At 36.8% G+C, this 15,962-nt stretch overlaps 2 protein-coding genes across 7 annotated transcripts in view; both read left to right on the top strand.

The window, feature by feature from the left end:
* LOC100063697 (prothymosin alpha) overlaps positions 1-3,323 on the top strand; it is a 38,021-nt gene extending 34,698 nt beyond the window's left edge. Inside the window, exon 2 of the mRNA XM_023621281.2 lies at positions 2,351-3,323. Coding sequence (XP_023477049.2) covers positions 2,351-2,871 — 521 coding nt within the window. The 3' untranslated portion in view covers positions 2,872-3,323. The remainder of the gene's footprint in view (positions 1-2,350) is intronic.
* Positions 1-15,962, top strand: part of ANKRD28 (ankyrin repeat domain 28) — a 200,663-nt gene that overhangs the window by 52,146 nt on the left and 132,555 nt on the right. For 2 of the 6 annotated variants that reach the window (XM_070238115.1, XM_023620895.2), the window contains exon 2: positions 14,021-14,093. The exons of the other annotated variants lie outside the window; for them this stretch is intronic. Coding sequence is in view for 1 of the 2 variants with exons in the window: in XM_023620895.2 (XP_023476663.1) it covers positions 14,076-14,093 (18 nt within the window). In the remaining variant the exon portion in view is untranslated. The remainder of the gene's footprint in view (positions 1-14,020; positions 14,094-15,962) is intronic. 6 annotated transcript variants of the gene reach the window in all.

Consider the following 15,962-nt stretch of genomic DNA (forward strand, 5'->3'; position numbering starts at 1 on the left):
TTTCAGCTCCAAAATTTCTGTTTGGTTCCTTTTTATAATGTCCATCTTTTTATTGATATTCTTTACTTGGTGAGGCATCATTTATGATTACTGCAGTCTTTGTCCATGGTTTCCTTTAGTTCTTTGAGCATATGTAAATTTAATTTAAAGTCTTTGTCTAGTAAGTCCAGTGTGTGGCCTTACTCAGGGACAGTTTCTGTTTCTTTTTTTTCCTATGAATAGGACATACTTTCATGTTTCTTTGCATGGCTCACATTTTCTTTTTTTTTTGAAAACTGGACATTTTGAATATTATAATGTGGTAACTGGAAATCTGATTCTTTTCCTTCACCAGAATTTGTTGCTCTTTTTATGGGTTATTATTTGTTTCTTTAATGACTCTTCTAAACTATTTTTGTAAAATCTATATTCTTTGTGTGTATGCCCACTAAATTCTCTGTTCTGTTATCTTAGTGGTCAGCTATGATTGGCAGAGATTTCCTGGATGGAAAAAGAAACCACACAACAATTCTCCTAGTCTTTGCAAATTGCCTTTGTATTGCAAAGTACTCAAGATTCAGCCAGACTGCTTACAGCTGTGCCTTGCCCTTCACTTCCTGTATTCTCAGAGCTGAAAGGTCAACCAGAAGTGAAATCTTAGGGTCTCCCTCTGTCTTTTCTGAGCATGTATTCATCCCTAGGCATGCATGTGATCTTCTAGATTTCCCAGTAGACGTGGGAGCTTTTCAAAGCCTTTGTTCTCCTAAGTATCTTCTTCCCCAGCTGCTTCTTTCCTATGCTGTTTGGTCTGTCTCTTGCTTCCTCTGTTATCTCTTAACTGGAGGTAACTATGGCTAAACATTTGTTTTTAAATGCCTTTGACAGACACTGCCCAGTAAGCTGCTTCAGCTCTGGGAATCTCCAAGGCTGGTGGGACAAAGGCATACTCTTGAGCCAGTCTTTCCGGGAGATACCAGATAGTTTACAACACGCAACCACAATTCTTTGAGAATAAGGTCTCCCATATTGGTCCCTTTAGTACCAACACCCTGCACCATTGTGGACTGCCATCTTTGTGTCTGTGGCCGTGTCTGTGAGTTGAGGATGGTGAGCAGGTAAGTTAAAATGCAGTAGGACTTTCTTACAAAAGCTCAGCAGCTTCTTTCTTCATTAAGTATTCTCTTGGTTGTTGTAAGGTTTTGATTAGATCCCAGACTTCTGAAAGTGTTGATTCTGACAGTTTTTGCCAGATTATTCATTGCTTTTGTGAAAGAATGGAGTTTTGGAAGTTTCTACTCCACTGTATTTTGTGATGTCACTCCTATTTTTTTGAATAAGCTGAATATAAATATATATCGTGTTCATTGTCTTGAATCATCAAAAAAGCCGAATTTGGGGGCCGGCCTGATGGCACAGCGGTTAAGTGCGCACATTCTGCTTCAGCAGCCTGGGGTTTGCTGGTTTGGATCCCGGGTGCAGACATGGCACTGCTTGGCAAGCCATGCTGTGGTAGGTGTCCCACATATAAAATAGAGGAAGATGGGCATGGATGTTAGCTCAGGGCCAGTCTTCCTCAGCAAAAAGAGGAGGAATGGCAGCAGTTAGCTCAGGGCTAGTCTTCCTAAAACAAAAAGCCTACTTTGTTTAGCATGTTGTGTTTAAAAGTAAGGAAATGTACATATTTACATTTTTAAAAACATCACATTTCTATTCAGATATTTGAGTGTATTAAGATGGAGAAAATATCTTGTCTGATGCTGGCTGGTCTAATGCTGCTTTACTCAAGTTGTTTTGGCAGATTTTGAGGAATATACTACTAAGTCCCTTTTTCTTTTTATAATAAGCTCACCATTCTAAGAAATCATGAGTTTCGATCAGTGCTTAGATCAGGGGATATTTGGCAATACATGGACATGTTTCTGGTGTCATAACTTGGAGAGGGGATATGCTACAGGCATCTAGTGGGAGAGGCCAGAGATGCTGTTAAACATCCTACAGTGGACAGGACAGGACTCCACAACAAATAATTGTCTGGCTTAAAATATTGGTAGTACTGACTTTGAGAAACCTTGATTTAGATCTATCACATCTCCTAGATTCCCTAAATTGGCTGACATACATGTTGCTGTAAAGTTCAGAGACTAAATTTGGACCCAGCCACTTTAACTTTTTGTAACTTCTCTTTCTGAGATAGTGTTATGTGTGAATAGAATCATAGGGAGGTGTCAATCTAATATTGCATTATTCTCTCTTTTTGAAATATCACTATATAATTGATTTTCTTTAACTTTTAAATTTTTAATGTGATTTAGTTCTTAAATTTTGTCACACAGAGAAGACATTAATGAACCCCTATGAATTGATTACCCAGCTTTGACAATTACCAACATTTTGACTGGCTGCTCTGAAAAGCCGTCTTTGCATTGTTCCCGTACCCGGCACCCGCTTGCCGCAGCCACCTCTGCCGTGCACCTCAGCTGCCGCCGACTCCGGCAGCTTTGTCGCCAGAGTCCTCTAACTCTCGCCTTTTTAATCCGCTGCATCGGATCACCGGTGTGCCCCACCGTGTCAGACGCAGCCGTGGACACCAGCTCCGAGATCACCACCAAGGACTTAAAGGAGAAGAAGGAAGTTGTGGAGGAGGCAGAGAATGGAAGAGACGCACCTGCTAATGGGAATGCTAATGAGGAAAATGGGGAGCAGGAGGCTGACAATGAGGTAGATGAAGAAGAGGAAGAAGGTGGGGAGGAAGAGGAGGAGGAAGGCGATGGTGAGGAAGAGGATGGAGATGAAGATGAGGAGGCTGAGGCAGCTACGGGCAAACGGGCAGCTGAAGATGACGAGGACGACGATGTTGACACCAAGAAGCAGAAGACCGACGAGGATGACTAGACAGCAAAAAAGGAAAAGTTAAACTTAAAAAAAAGGCCTCCGTGACCTATTCACCCTCCACTTCTGGTCTCAGAATCTAAACGTGGTCACCTTCGAGTAGAGAGTCCACCCGCCTGCCCACCGCAGGCAGTGCCACCCGCAGATGACACACGCTCTTCACCACCCAACCACAACCACAACGTGAATTTGCAACAGGGGAGGAAAAAAGAACCAAAACTTCTAAGGCCCTGCTTTTTTTCTTAAAAGTACTTTAAAAAGGAAAATTTGTTTGTATTTTTTATTTACGTTTTATATTTTTGTACATATTGTTAGAGGTCAGCCATTTTTAATGATCTCGGATGACCAAACTAGCCTTCAGAGTGTCCTCTGTCCTACTTCTGACTTTACTTATGGTGTGACCATGTTCATTATAATCTCAAAGGAGAAAAAAAACCTTGTCAAAAAAGCAAAAACAATGACCAAAAAACAATCTTATTCCGAGAGCAAAGGAGATAAGTAGAAGGACAACAACAGAGAGTAGCAGCTCTCCATCAGAACAGACTAAACCATGGGACGAGAAACAAAGGAAATTGAAGAGAACCGGAAAACAAGACATATAATGGCAGCGGTAGGCCCCCACATTTCAGTAATCACTGTAAATGTAAATGGCTTGAACTCTCCAATCAAAAGCCACAGAGTGGGAGGATGGATCAAAGAACAAGACCTAACAATGAATGTTTAGCAATTGAAAGTAATGGGTTGTGAGGGATACGTTGGATAGTAACAGAATTACAGAACCGAAGGCAGTTTCAGTAGAGGAGACAAGTTGGGGGGTTTTGGTCATTAGAATATGTGGTTAGAGCCAAGTGGAGAGGATCACTGGTGTGGAGGTTGTTAAATTGTGAAGTATGATGTTCAAGATGTCATCTACAAAGAAAGGAAATCAGCTAGATAACTGAGACAACTATGATCCAGATACAGAAATCGGGAGTGAGATTTGATAGACACAGTGACAAGAAATAGAAGGGTCATCTAGCCAGATGGCATGTGCCTCGAAAGAAGGAAGGTTTTTATAGGTAGGTAAACTAGTGCCATTTTAATAGCTATAGCAGGGGCTAGAAGAATGCTGACTCTGCTCCCCTCTCTCCTCCCAAAACACACACACACACACACACACACACACACACACACACACTCCTAAGATATACTGGCTGTGAGCAAAGGAACAGTTAACACTTGAGAAGACCTCTGGAGAAGCATGTACTTATGAAAACATTTAGTTTCATTAAGATAGGAGATAGAATGGGCTTTCTGGGAAGTATATAGCTTCAAGAGTTATATATGAGAACTTAAGGCCTAAATCAGTATTTAAATGACTGTTTCCAGACTTGGCTCTTGAGAGAAATAATTCCCTCCTTTGAAAAGCATGCAAGGAAAAAATTTTAACAAGCCAAATATATGTAAACTACTATACAAGTAGTTTTCTAGAATATACCCAATACGCCAAAACTAAGGGAGAAACGGAAAAAACTTACTCTGTTGTCAAGTACGTAGTACTGCATTTAAGCAATATTTTTAAAAGTTAGATTTTCTTCAAAATTTGATTATCTCAAGAAGTAGCTTGAAATTAAAAAATATTTATCACTCAGACTGGATTGAAAGCCAGACTGAATCAGTTTTTTTAAGCTGTGTTACTTTCAAATATCCTATTTGATCTGTCTGTTATTACTATAATTTTTGGCTGGGAATTATGTTAACTAGCAGCATCTCTGGCCTGTGACTTATGTCTTACCGGGCTCAGAATAAACACATTCTCTGAAATATAAGCACATTATTATTATTATTGTTATTATTATTATTATTTTGGAGGAAGATCAGCTCTGAGCTAACTACTGCCAATCCTCTTCTTTTTGCTGAGGAAAACTGGCCCTGAGCTAACATCCGTGCCCATCTGACTCTACTTTATACGTGGGACACCTACCACAGCATGGCTTTTGCTAAGTGATGCCGTGTCTGCACCTGGGATCCGAACTGGCAAACCCCAGGCAGCCGAGAAGCAGAACGTGCACACTTAACCGCTGCACCACTGGGCCGGCCCCCTGCACATTATTTCTTGACTGTCACCACATAAGTGCTCCCCTTCACCTCCTGTGCCCCCCACCCGCCCCCTTCCGCTGGTAACCACTCAACTGTTTTCTTTGTCCATGTGTTTGTTTATATTCCACATATGAGTGAAATCATCTGGTGTTTGTCTTTCTCAGTCTGGCTTATTTCGCTTAGCATAATTCCCTCCAGTTCCTTCCATGTTGTTGCAAATGGGATGAATTCGTCTTTTTTTATGGCTGAGTAGTATTCCATTGTGTGTGTCTGTGTGTCTGTGTGTCTGTGTGTATACCACATCATCTTTATCTGGTCATCAATCGATGGGCACTTGGATTGTTTCCAGGTCTTGGTTATTGTGAATAGTGCTGCAAGAACATAGGTGTCATATGTTACTTTGGATTGTTGATTTCAAACTGTTTGGGTAGATATGCAGGGAATATTTTTATTGTATCACCTTGGTTTGGCTAGCACAATGCTTTGCACGTAGTAATCATGTCCTATGGTAGTTCAACACCTTGGCTCTGAAGTAGAATCACTAGAAGTATAGATCTCCAGGGCCTGCCCAGTGGCATAGTGGTTAAATGTGTGTGCTCTGCTTCAGCGGCCTAGGGTTCATGGGTTCAGATCCCTGGCACAGACCTACATGTTGCTCATCAAGCCGTGCTGTGGCGGCATCCAACGTATAAAATAGAGGAAGATTGGCAGAGATGTTAGTTCAGCTTCAGTCTTAGGGGAAGATTGGCACAGATTCACCAAAACCAAAAAGAAAGTATAGGTCTCCAGGCTCTAGCTCCAGACATTTGTAGTTTAATTGGTTTGTCAATCTTTGAGTTGGAGGCACACAAGCTGGCAGAGTAAAATAAATCTATCTTCATATACTTCACATATTTTTTGAGCAAAGCATTGTTTTAAGTAATTCTTATCATTGGTATGCATCTGATTCGTCTGTATAGCTTTTCAAATTTAATTTTAACAGGCAATTGTATGGTTCATAATTTAAAAGGAATACAAAGGGTATAGCATAAAAATTTTCTCTTCCACCTCTGGCCACATCACACTCAAGTCAACTGGTTTCCCTTACTATAGCTGACCGATATTATTTTCTTATTTGTCCGTAGAGATTTTATGATTATATAAACAAATATCTCTGTTACTCTCCACCTTATACGCAATAGGTAGTTAGTGCATTAGACACACTGTTATGCATCTGGCAAGAGATTTTCACATACTGAGATATATGGGGTAACTATTTGAGTTCCAAACTGATTCAACTTAAACTAAAAAGCCTGACTTATGGCCTGTCAAACATTCGTTGTACATCTGCTCAACCATTAAAAGAAAGAAGCACTCTCTTAAGATAAAAATGCATACTTCCCCTCCTATGCCCTATTGGTAATGCCTGGATTAGTCCCTTTCCTGACATCACAGTCATGTTGACCTGCCAATTTGCAACTGAATACCTCTTTGAAATTTTGATGAAAATGTATCCTGGGTGTGTTTAATGTATGCTCTTTGTTCCAAGATGGTATATAACCACTCTGAACGTCTCACTTCTATGCTCTTCCTTCCTTGGTGAAGAAAGGCCCTCGGCTAGTTCTGAGATCTAACTCGTAATAAACTCACGCCAATTTTGGTTTATAGATTGGTTATGGATTATTTGTGTGGACACATCTTATTTGCCGTCTCTACCTTCATTATCTTGAGTTCATTCCCCATCAATACTTAAAGAATTTTTTCATTGCTTGTGGCTGTTTAGCATTTTACTGTTGTATACCCTGTTCCCCATTGATATCTAGGTTGTTCTTTTGCTAATGCAAACAATGCTGCAATGGATTACCACTGACTGCAGTGCAGTTCTGCGGACTTTACAAGTTAAGGGCATGGTCCTCCACAGGAATCTCCTCACTTCAGAAACCAGCTGCAGCTCTGGGGTTCCCAGGCCACCTACACTTCTGACCAACTGGGTATAAGTTTGGGGCTTCCTACCAACACCTCAGGTTTGATAATTTGCTAGAACGACTCCCAGAACTCAGAAAAATGCTCATGATTATAGTTTTTTAATAGCAAAAGGATAGAAATCCAAACCAGTGAAAGGGAGAGACGCGTAAGGTGAGATCTGAGAGGGTCCCAAACTCGAAGTTTCCATGTCCTCAATGTGATGCTCAACTAAGTTTCAGTGTCAGGATTATTTATTGGGGATTCAATTTGTATGTTTGATGGATTGAGTCATTGGCCACATGGTTAACCTCATTTTCTAGCCCTTCTCCCCTCCCCAGAGTTCAGGTGGTCAGGCAGTCAGGCTAATATCACGTGACTCACAGCCCAACCCTCTTATCACAGGGTTGTTCTCTCTAGCACGGCCAGCCCCAGTCTGGATCAATCTAGGGGGGTACCATGAGTCACATTATTAGCATAAACCCTGATACCATTTTAGGGGCTAGCCATGAATAAGAAAGACACTGCTGTTACTCAGGAAATTCCAAGGATTTAGAAGCTCTCAGGTACCCAGGACAAAGACCACACAAATTCTTTATTATATAACACCTACATATATCACTTAGTTCATGTGCAAATATATCAACTGTAGGGTAAATTCCTTTCCTCCTTCCCCATTTTTTCCCAATTTCACATGATTCAATAATCAAAACCAGATAAAACTTTACTTGAGAAGTCTTTCCCCGACTCTGCATCCCGTAAGTAAAATTTGTGCAGCCCACGCCAAACAAATAAAATGTATGTTTCCCGTGTCATTAAATGTTTCTATATACAAATAAAAACAAGTACAAATATACCTTCTTTTTCTCTCTTTCTCACACAAAAGGTGGCATACTGTATAGATATAATGTGACTTGCTTTGTTCACTTAAAAATGTATCCTGGAAATATATTTCTATATCAGTAGAATATGCATTCACAATTTGCTAGATACTGGCAAATTTCTCTCCTACAAAGATAGTATTAATACTTCATTCGCTCCAGGACCTATACAGTTTCAGACCACTTGATCTTTGCCAGTTTGAGAGATGAACAGTGGTTTGTCCATGTAGTTTTAATTTGAATTTCTCTTACAAGGTCGAGCATCTTTTTATATGTTTAAGATACCTTTGTGTTTCTTTTTCTATGAATTGCTTGTTTTTATTCTTTTCCTATTTTTATAGTGGATTATGTCATTTGTTTCATTTTGTAGTTACTTTTTTTCAATGTAGAAATTTAATATTTTAGATGATTAAATTTATTAATTTTTTGTCTTCTAAATTTTTGTGTCTCCCCTATATTATTGTTTTAAAACTGTTGTGTGGCTTCTTCTAGTGCTTTTATACTTTTCTCTATTTTTATTAAAGTCTAATTTAGATATAGTAAAATTTACTCTTTTTAGTGCACAGTTCTGTGGATTTTTACCAACACGTACAGCCATGTAATGACCAGCACAATCAAGATATAGAACACGTCCATCACCCTTAAAAATTCTTTTGTGCCCCTGTCTATTCATCCCCTCCCCAGGTCCCCAGCTCTTAGCAACTACTTATCTCTTTTCTCTCCTTAAGGTTTTGCCATTTGCAGAATGTCATAAGAAACAGAATCATTCAGTGTGTAGTCTTTCAGTTATCATAATCTAAGATTTGTCCATGTTGTTGGTTTGTTCACTTATGGATTGGTTCCTTCTCTATTACTGAGTCATATTCTGTTACATAGATTTACCACAGTTCATTTATGGAATCTGTTCTCTAGTTGAGGGATGTTTGGGTTATTTTCAGGTTTTGGAGGTTATGAATAAAGCCAGTATAAATATTCCTGTGGAGATTTTTTTTGAGCATGTTTTTATTTTCTTGGGTTAATACCTAGGACTAGGGTTGTTGGGTTATATACATTAATTGTATGTGTAACTATAAGAAACTGCCAAATTGTTTTCCAAAACATTCTGACCAGCAGGGTATGAGAATGCCAGTTGCTCTGCATCCTCTCCAGCTTTTGGTACTGTCAGTTTTTTTAAAAAGTCATTCTACTAGGTGTGTAATAGTGTCTCATTGTGCTTTAATTTGTATTGTTGTAATGATTAACGTCTCTATATTTTCATGTTTGTATGCATTCTTTGGTGAAGTGTCAAACTGTTTATGTCTTTTGCCCATTTGAAAAATTAGGCTTTCCTATTAATAAGTTATGCAAGTTCTTTATTTATTCTGGATATAAATCCTTTGTCAGATATCTGATTTGCAAGTATTTTCTCTCAGTCCATGGCTTATATTTTCATTCTCTTAATGATTTCTTTCAAAGAGTGGAAATTATTTTGATAAATTTTAATAAAAATCAGAATTGTTATCTATGGATTGTACTTTTGATATTGCCTCCAAGAAATTTTTGTCTACTCTAAGGTCACAAAGATTTCCTCCTCTATTTTCTTCTAGAAATTTTATAATTTGAGATTATACATTTAGGTCTGTGATCCATTTTGAATTAATTATTATGTGTGATGTTAGGTAGAGGTCTAAGTTCTTTCTTTTTTTCCAAATGGATTATCCAGTTGTTCCAGATCATTTGTTGGAAAGATTATGTTTTCTTTGTTGAATTGCCTCTGCACCTGTGTCAAAAATCAGTTGACTTGGGGCTAGCCAGGTGGCATAGTGGTTAAGTTCCCAAGCTCTGCTTCAGTGGCCTGGGATTTGCGGGTTAGGATCCCAGGCATGGACCTACACACTGCTCATAAAGCCATGCTGTGGTAGCGTCCCACAAACAAAATAGAGGAAAAGTGGCACAGATGTTAGCTCAGGGACAATTTTCCTCAAGCAAAAAGAGGAAGATTGGCAAGACATGTTAGATCAGGGTCAGTCTTCCTCATCAAAAAAAAACAGTCAATTGACCATGTATGTCTGGATCTATTTCTGGTCTCTTCTGTTCCATTCCATCAGATCCATATGTCTGTCCTCCTTCCAGTATCGTAATGTCTTGATTACTGTAGCTTCCTAGTAGTGTGAATCCTCCAGCCTCAGTCTTTTTAAAAATTGTTTTGGCTCTTCTAGTTCCTTTGCCTTTTTGTATAAATTTTTGAATCAGCTTATTCATTTCTACAAATACCACTGAGACTTTGGTTGGGATTGCATTGAAGCTGTAGATTAAATGAGGAAGAATTGATATTTTAACAATATTGAGTCTTCCAAGTCATGTATGTGGTATCTCTATTCATTTATTTATATCTCTGATTTCCTTTATCAGTATTTCATAGTTTTTAGCATACAGATTCTGCACGTATCTTAAGTTTATACCTTAGTGTTTCAATTTTGAGGATTCTAATATAAATGGTACTGCTTTTAAAATTTTGATTTCTAGTTCATTGGTAGTATATAGAAATATAATTGTATTCTGTGACTTTGCTAAACTTATTAGTTCTGGGAACATTTTTGGTGATTCTATGGGATTTTCTATGTAGACGATCATGTTTTCTGCTATTCCAGGCAGTTTTCTTTCTTTCCAAATTGTGTGCCTTTTATTTCTTGTTAAAACCCTATTACAGTGACTAAGACTTCCAATGTGATACTGAATAGGGGTGGTGACAACAGACATCCCTGCCTTGTTTCCCATCTAAGGGAGAAATCAGTCAGTAGTCTCCTAGTACTTTTATCTTTCTTTAAATACATACATCTCGGTACATAGTGATCAATTAGCAAAGGAATCCTATTTAATTTTATTTTCCAGATGGCTTCCAGTTTTCCTGATAGCATTAATGTGCTATATGTATGTATGTCTCTGGCCCCCTCTCACAAACACACACAAAACACACACACGAACTAATATCAAAGCACTATTGCACTGTTTTGCTGTTTAGTTTTTACTTATCGTTCTCCCTTTCTAGAAGATGAGCATTTTGAGGGGAATAAGAAATGTTGTCTATCCTCAGGGAACTTACGTTGTGAATAATTGGTATTAGGTTGGAACATATGAACTTGCCGATGTTAATCTTTAACTTGTAAAATCTTGTATCTAGTTGGAACCAAAACAGAAAAACAGGAAAATAAAGTGAAAACTCTATTCTGCTGACAAGATCCAATCATCACCGTGAGAAATGTCCACGCATGACAAATTGTTCATCACTCTTGGCTGCTAATAATAAGCAAAGCCATAGAACTGGATATACTGATGTAAATGAGATATAGCCTCTGCCCTTGAAGGAGATGCTCACCTTGTAGAGACTGGGTCTTTACTGTATTCAGATGTGTTTACTCTGTGGTTAATCTGCCGGTGAGACTGGGTCTTTACTGTATTCAGATGTGTTTACTCTGTGGTTAATCTGCCAGCGTATGCACAAGTTTAGTCTCAGTTTGAATCCATTCATGAACCTAGCCTCATACTTCTCAATGTCTTGGACTGTATATAAGACACTTTGGCAGTGATTTCTACAAATAAGTTACTGAGAAGTTTGACATAGTTTGCTGTGTAATAATTTTATGTGAAAAAGATACTCTACATTCATTTTTCAGTTTGATATAACTATTTTATTTTTTTAAAAATTGGCACCTGAGCTAACAACTGTTGCCAGTTATCTTCTTTTCTTTCTTCTTCTTCTTCCCAAATTCCCTCAGTACATAGTTGTATATTTTAGTTGTGGGTCCTTCTAGTTGTGGCATGTGGGACGCCGCCTCCCATGGCCTAGTGAGCAGTGCCATGTCCGCGTCCAGGATCCGTACCGGTGAAACCATGGACCGCCGAAGCAGAGTGTGTGAACTTAACCACTCTGCCGCGGGGCCAGCCCCATGATATAACTTTTGATTATTTCAGTCTCTTAGTATCTTGTGGGTTGGATAAACAAAGTAGTAAATTAAGGGCACTAAACATTTTTCCTTTTGAATTAACTTGATATTTCAAAAGAAGAGAAAGACATTAAGGCAGTCATAATACAAAAAATAAAACTGTTGCATTTCCTTACTCTGATGTTTTTGTGTAGTTTTTTAAGTTGTAAATTATTTGTGCAGGGAAACTGTACGATTTTTGTATTATATATATTTGTATAATATTTAGACTTTCAAGCTGGTCTTTACTACCCTGTATTACAAGTTTGGGAAAAGGAATATATAAGAGATTTTGTGTAAGCTTTGTGAGGCCAGAAGTTATTTCTCTGTTTATTGCTGTATTCCTTGTACTTATTAGCACATAAGTAGTTATTAACAAATGATTATTGAGTAGATGTTCTTGGGGTTGGGAGGCTAAGCCAGCTGGATTTGGTTAGAGTAAGCAAATAATTTTTACATGAGATGTAAATATTAGTACAAATGAAAGTGATTGCAATAACGTGTTGCTTGATAAGCATCAAAAGTGTCACATAGTTTTTGAGGCAATTAAATTGTGTTGGTAATTGCTGTAGTAACAGAAGGCTGTTATTTTCAGTCAGTCAGGAATTTGCTCGTGATATTGTTTGGAGCTTGACTATTAAGTTTAAAATATTACTATTAAAACCTATAAAGCATTATCTTTCATTTGAAACTCTTGTTTAAAATACATGACTCAGGGAAGACTACTTTTGTATTGGTAGTAATACAGTAGGTACAAGTACTGAGGAAATTTCCTTTCTTTTGTATTTGCTGCCACCAAATGGCAAATTAATAATATTACTATGGCTGTTACATTGGTAGGGTAGAAGACATAGTAAAAGTAATGCTGCTTTAATATTTTTTTGACAAGGTTAATTTGTTCATAAAGAGTTTTGACAAGAGGAAAAATAATAAATTTTAGTACACTTAGAACTGTAGCTAACCTTCTACCAGAGTGGATAGGATGGTTTCTGTCTTCTTCTAACATAGTAGAAAGGCATATTAGAACATAGCAGTAATCATCATAACAAAGATGATAAAAACTGATGATTCTTTCAGACTAATAAAAAATGTGCTTGATAGCATACTTTTATACACGAAATTTAATTCTGGCATTTGCTCTTTCTAGGTAATTGCACCTGAGAATTATGACTCTAAAATATTTCAGGCTTAATTTTATTTATTTGAAGACAAGCCATTTCACTACAAATAACTGTTGGAATATGATCCTGGAAAAATTATTATATAAGAGTAAAAAAACAAGCAACTCAGATGTTCAATCTTAGGAAATTGATTAAGTACAATAAGATATTGCTTTTTGAATATAATGTTATATAGTCACTGAAAGTGTATAGTGGAATATTTAAGGACATGGGTTAAAGGTCCACATTGTTAAGTGGAAGGATATGGGGAGAAGCAAGTTACTAAACAGTACATATTTTATCATAATTCTTTTTAAAGTACGTATATAGAAAATAATTATCAGTGTTTATCTTTGGGAGGTATTACTGTGATTTCTTAAATTTATGTTTTTCTGAAATGAACGGGCTGGCCCTGTGGCCAAGTGATTAAGTTTGTGCTCTCTGCTTCGGCGGCCTGGCATTCGCTGGTTCAGATCCTGGGCGCCGACCTACGCACCACTCATCAAGCCGTGCTGTGGCAGCATCCCACATAGAAGAACTAGAATGACATATAATTAGAATATACAACTGTGTACTGGGGCTTTGGGGAGAAAAGAAAAAAAAAAAAGGAAGATTGGCAACAGATGTTAGTTCAGGGCCAATCTTCCTCACCAAAAAAGCATACTTAAAAAAATAAAAACAACATGTTTTAAATATTCAGAAATTATATAGATTGAAGATTTTGTACTTTATAGACAGTTTCTTAGATTAAGACATCACCATGGAATTATTTCATTATGTTATAGTGAATATATTTGAATAGTTCTTTTTCTTTTTCTTTTTTTTTTTTGATTAATGAGAATATCTTCTTGTTAGTGATTCTAAGAATCAAACTACACTTTTTGTGTTTATGAGAATCCAATAAGGATTGGTTCATATATAAAGAAAATCTTTAAAAAACTCTGTCTTTTTACACAGATTAATAGTTTTCTTTCCTGACAGAAAGGTAAAACTAAGTTCTGAATAAGTAAGATTTTGAAGATTATCTAATAATTCACTGTTTTATTAAGGTACTAGTTATTTTTATAACATAGCCCTTCATTTGTAGGGTCAGCATATTCTTGCTTTTGATATCTGTTTTCTACTACAGGCCTGAGATTGGAATTGAAACAATACAACTACTGCTTCCACCAGAGGAAAATAGTATGGGAATTCCTATTATGGTAGGTTGTTTTCCAGTAGTCTCTCTGCATTAGTATAGGCAGCTCTTGTAATTCCTTAGTTTGTTGCTGTTTATGCCTCTTGATAACTTAAACTTAGCTTTTATACACAACTGTATATGAATAAATACTTGGTGTCAGCCAAAATCTTTTGTTGTAGACATCTTGTTTATAAGTGTAGTGGGGCCCTGTGTGGGTGGAAAACTTAGTATAGCAACTTACTTAATAATTCAAATAGATTTTCAGTGGAGGAGCTTAAAAATCTAATTTAAGATCTCTGTGTTATAGTTTGGAGAAGAGAATATCAAATAGCTGAAAATAATAGTGCTGCAGTTAGTTTTATTTTATCCTGAAAAACTAACAAATTACTAGATGTTTTCATCTTTCTCTTGTCCAGCTGTATGCATCACCTTGCTCATAGCTCATTTTCTAAAATGTTACATGTTTGTGGTGCACACAGTAAACATTACCAGCCATTCAGTAATCACTGGGGAACCTTAATTATGTGAATGACTCCTGTGTTTTTAGTAAAAGTAGTTAAAAAATCTCATTAAACCTAGAGGTGTTAGACTGAAGGCACTAGTGAAGACAATATAAGCTAGTTTGATATCATTGGCATTGTTTGTTAGTCATCTTTTGTGAAATTCAAACATACTGAAAGATACTGTAGAAAGGAAGAAGCTATAGCCCAGTAATTGGCTTCTTTACCATGACTGAGCTGCAGCTTGGTGTACTTTCTGTTAAATATTTTATGATCCAAACAGTAATATCATTTGATATTAAGTAGACTTGATGAAAAGGTGTTTTAAAACAAAAAATCACTCTTAGTGGGTATTTGTTATAATTTTTTCTTAGTTAGATTGAACTTTTTATTTTCCTTTAAAGAAGAGGAGGTGATTAGAAAGCTGTTTTGTTGGAAGCTGAAAGCTTTTATCCATCTATATTCTGGTAGCGAGGAGCAGATTATTGGGAAAACATTATTATTAATTATTTATTAGGTTGTGTTCTTCAAATTGTGATAATTTCAGTCACTTTTGGGATTCATATTCTCTTTGGGAATTCTGAATTCTGTTCGAATTAACCAATTGTGAGTCTTTACCTGAGCTTTCAGGATTATCTACCAAATTATCACTTAGAAAAAAAGTACATGAGATGACCCTCATTTGTGTTCCTTGGAATGGCTCTTGCCCACTAGAATTCCGTTGGAAATTCATCCCTCACACACCTTATGTTCTTTGTAAACTGTTTTCTCACTTCTGGCTCAGTAAAGGCTTTAGTTGAATCTTGTAATACTTCTGTCCTAATTCAGTCAAGCATTTGGGTAATGGGTGGGCAAGTCAGAAAAAGAAAAAAATGTCAAACTGAAGATAATAAGGATAAAATTTGATTGAGAGAATCGTAACAATAGCAGACATCGTCAATATCACATAGCCCATTTATTTTTTGTTTCCTGGTAATGTGTTTTAGAGACCATGCAGAGTCACAAATTTAACTACTTGTGCCAAGTGATCATTGTATAAGTTGTAATTTTAATCTTTTACCACTGGATGGTGCTTTTGCCTTGGTTTTTGCGAACTTTCTAAATTTACATAAGGAATTATTTTAAAATTCATCATAAAGAACAATGAAATTAAGGTAGTGATAATAGTTTGTCATAAAGATAGGCATATTAAAACTAGTGAACCATAACTATCATTTATGATATGATATGTAATCTAATTATTTTTAAAAAGATAAATTATTTTGTATGAAATGGTTAAGAGCTATACCTGACTATATTTTCTGATCTTCAGTCCACTACCTTAGAAACATTTTAGATGCTTTGATTTTAGATGGTACTATAATTTAAATGCCATCTAAATAAAACACAAT

This window comes from Equus caballus, chromosome 16 (assembly GCF_041296265.1).
Source record: "Equus caballus isolate H_3958 breed thoroughbred chromosome 16, TB-T2T, whole genome shotgun sequence".
NCBI classification, from domain to species: Eukaryota; Metazoa; Chordata; class Mammalia; order Perissodactyla; family Equidae; genus Equus; species Equus caballus.